Raw genomic sequence first — 3,208 nt, 5'->3', positions numbered from 1 at the left:
CCTCTTGAAGTTTGTTCATCACTACATGATAATTCACTTTTATGTGTTTGTTTAGATTAGATGAAATATATATTGTTGATTGACTATTATAGAAGATGTTCATAGCTTTAAACTTTGTTTGGATGAAAGATGAAAAAAGAGAGGAAAGAAAATGGAAGGAAAGAAAATGAAAGAAAAAGTTGATTTTTTTTTATATGTTGTTTGAATGAAGAGAAAATAGATGAAAAGAAAATAGAAGAATTTTTTTTTTGTGTTTGGATGAAAGAAAAAGTAAAAAAAGAGAAAATCATAACCAAATAAAATTACATTAATACCCTTCTTTATATTATATATAAATTATAATATACCAATGTATTTAATTTATTTTTCTAATAAAAAAATTATCCAAATTATATTTCAAAATTTTAACGTGTTTTTTTATTAAAGATAATATTTTTTTGAATTTATTTTTATGAATTTATTCTTTTCTATTATCTTTTAATGTCATAAATAAAAATATATATCATTCTTTTTAAAAATATATAAATAAATAATCTCGTAAAAGAATAATAAAAACTACTCATACTTTACATCATTAATCTCTTTAAGCATATTTAAAAAAAAGTTTCACTAAATTGTATTTACAAAATAAAATATTATTAAAAGTTGGTAACATTTCTTTTCAAGTACGTGCGACCAAAAATCATATACAATTTTTATAAACATATAACAAAACGCTAAAAAAGTAATAACCAAAAGAATTTCTAGAGAGTACATTTTATCATCAGACAACACTTTTCAAAAGGGTAATTTTTCATGGTCAGTGACATCGCCTACTTCCAAAAAATCAATTCTACATAGCTTGAGCCATCTGTACCCATCTACTTCAAAAAAATAAAGTTTCTCCGAGTCACAAATATTAACACATGATCGATTTTTACTTATACTAAGCAGTGTACTTCTTGTTCCCAAACATTTTCAAGTTATGATTCATGCACGAGCATATACAACAAAGACAAATTAATTCAAAGATCAAAGTTGATCATGATAATCTATTTTATCGATGTCTTTCTATTTAAACAACCAATCAATCTCAAAGTATATATACATAAAGTGATTTCCAACCATGGTTAACATAAATAAAACAGAAAATGATATCTTCTTTAAATACATGAAGATATACCCATAGTATATGACACTCAGAAACCCGTAATCAATTAATGAAAGCAATAACCTCAAATTAATCAGAAATTAAGTGCGTATAAAAGTTATACCTGTAATAGTTAATGATTTATGAAAGTACCATATCTCCTAAGCGAACACCAGCAGCTGTCATGAAATGAAAAAGAGCATCCAATCGCATTTCAGGTGGGATCCCAAAAATTTGGCACTTTTTCTGCTCATTTTCACATAAAAACTGATAACACTGCATCCGAGCTGAACCTATCAGTCCCAATTCAGTCAACATGTCCCATACATCTGATTCGCTATAAAGGCGAGGCCTACTTTGTTGCATAATAGCCAACCCTTTCTCAGCAATTGCAACTTGTCTTTCAATTAACGAGACTTGCTTTTCGGCAACCGAAACTTGCCTCTCAGCCATAGAAGCTTGTCTCTCAGCTGATTCAACCTGCCTCTGAGCTACGTCATGTAGCTTGCTAGACAGATAAGTACCCTCTTTGACAGCATCAGCCATGGTAGTAATTTCCAAAGCAACTTTCTCATATTGTGCCTCCAAAAAATCATTTATAGGAGACTTACGCTTTGTTTCTCTTGACGTTGAAGTCCCACCTAATTGATTTGGTTGACTATGAGGAGCACTTGGTGAATCTAAATTAGCAGAAAACGTTGGGGTATCATGTCCCATAATAACATCTATGTCAGAAAATTCAATATTTTCAAATGAGTCATTCAAATCAATGTGATCTCTATCAATTTCTTGAATCCTTTCTCGTGACATAGCAGCCCCTTTACCAGTAGCTCTATCAGCTCCGAACAACTCCTTCAAAGTATCATAATGCTTAATTTGCATTTTTTTTATTTTTCTGCTTGTGGTTTCTCCTACATAAACAAGTGTTGAAATTATTCATTGACTAACTTCATCAATAGTATAAGTAATAAAAGCAAAGTTTAAGATACCTTAATGAAGTCTTGCCACACTTCCTCTTCAGCTTCAAACTTTCTAGTTACAGGATTCCATGCAAATCCACTTAAGTGATGAAATAAGTCATATGCCTCAGCAAAATGATCTTTCAATGTCTTCATTCTATTCTTTATGTGATTCTTTGTTATGTGAGGGCCTATTGCTATGCTCAAAGTCTTCACAACATTGGCATATGCTTTAGTTGTCCACGAGCCATCATGCCTATTACCTTTCGATGCTTCCTCTGCTAATGCATTTAGCAAAACTTCATCCATATCATCAGACCATCTTAAATTGTCTTTCGAAGGTTGATTAGCTTCTGCTGTTTTATTTCCCTTATTCGGCATTATCTAACCTGTAATAATCCAATAAAAAATTCAATCAAACAATTCTGAGTGTAAACTATACATACATATATATACATATTCACATTTAAGAAACATTATCACCTATAATGATTGATACACATTCCACATTTCGAATGCAATGTTATCTCTTAACAACGATGCATGCCTATATTCCTCATCACGTGGTTGATTTGATTGTGATCTATCTATGCTTTGTTCTTGTAGCAATTCTCAATCAACAGCATCAATTATAGACTGATCAACATCGACACCCATTAAAAAGTTATGTAGTATGCAACATGCCAAAAAAATGTCTCGCATAATTTCAAATGAATAATAAGATTCTGTGTCACCGGCTATAATTGGGAATCTTTTCTTTAAAATTCCGAAACATCTTTTGATGACCTTTCTTAATGAAGAATGTCGGTGGTTGAATAATTCTTTGGAATTTTGTGGCTCACGTACTGAATACTCTTCAAGTGATACCGAACACCTCTATATGGTGTCAGTATCCCAGGCTTTAGCATAAATCCAGCATCACCTAGATAGTATTTTCCTACACCAGTTACACACAAAAATTTAAAGAATTGCATACTTTGACTATGAATTTAACTTTATATAGACGATTTCGTAAATAACACTAGCACAGACCTTCGGATATTCGAAGTGGATGTTCCCTACTTAAAGAATCTTTCAAAATTCTTGAGTCAGAGGCAGTTTCTTCCCAACCAGACAAAAC

The 3,208-nt window shown here is 31.1% G+C and overlaps 1 protein-coding gene across 2 annotated transcripts; it reads right to left on the bottom strand.

Annotated features, from left to right (window-relative positions):
• Nucleotides 1,244-2,696, bottom strand: LOC107619508 (L10-interacting MYB domain-containing protein-like). Of its 2 annotated transcripts, XM_021111624.1 has the most exons (3): nucleotides 2,572-2,696; nucleotides 2,119-2,477; nucleotides 1,244-2,040 (listed from the first exon to the last, which is right to left on the bottom strand). In XM_021111624.1, the coding sequence occupies exon 3, from the start codon at nucleotides 2,009-2,011 to the stop codon at nucleotides 1,271-1,273; it is 741 nt and encodes a 246-aa protein (XP_020967283.1). In that variant the 5' UTR covers nucleotides 2,012-2,040; nucleotides 2,119-2,477; nucleotides 2,572-2,696; the 3' UTR covers nucleotides 1,244-1,270. The 2 variants fall into 2 exon arrangements, with proteins under 2 accessions (XP_020967283.1, XP_020967284.1); XM_021111625.1 differs by lacking the exon at nucleotides 2,572-2,696 and having other exon boundaries at nucleotides 1,870-2,040.

Source organism: Arachis ipaensis, chromosome B09 (genome assembly GCF_000816755.2).
Source record: "Arachis ipaensis cultivar K30076 chromosome B09, Araip1.1, whole genome shotgun sequence".
In the NCBI taxonomy this organism is placed as follows: Eukaryota; Viridiplantae; Streptophyta; class Magnoliopsida; order Fabales; family Fabaceae; genus Arachis; species Arachis ipaensis.
The sequence above is the reverse complement of the archived record's forward strand: the minus strand, read 5'-3'. Positions and strand labels throughout refer to the sequence as shown.

Excerpts from the sequence above, each read along its gene's own strand:
- LOC107619508 (XM_021111624.1), bottom strand. The coding sequence starts at position 2,011 with ATGCAAATTAAGCATTATGATACTTTGAAGGAGTTGTTCGGAGCTGAT.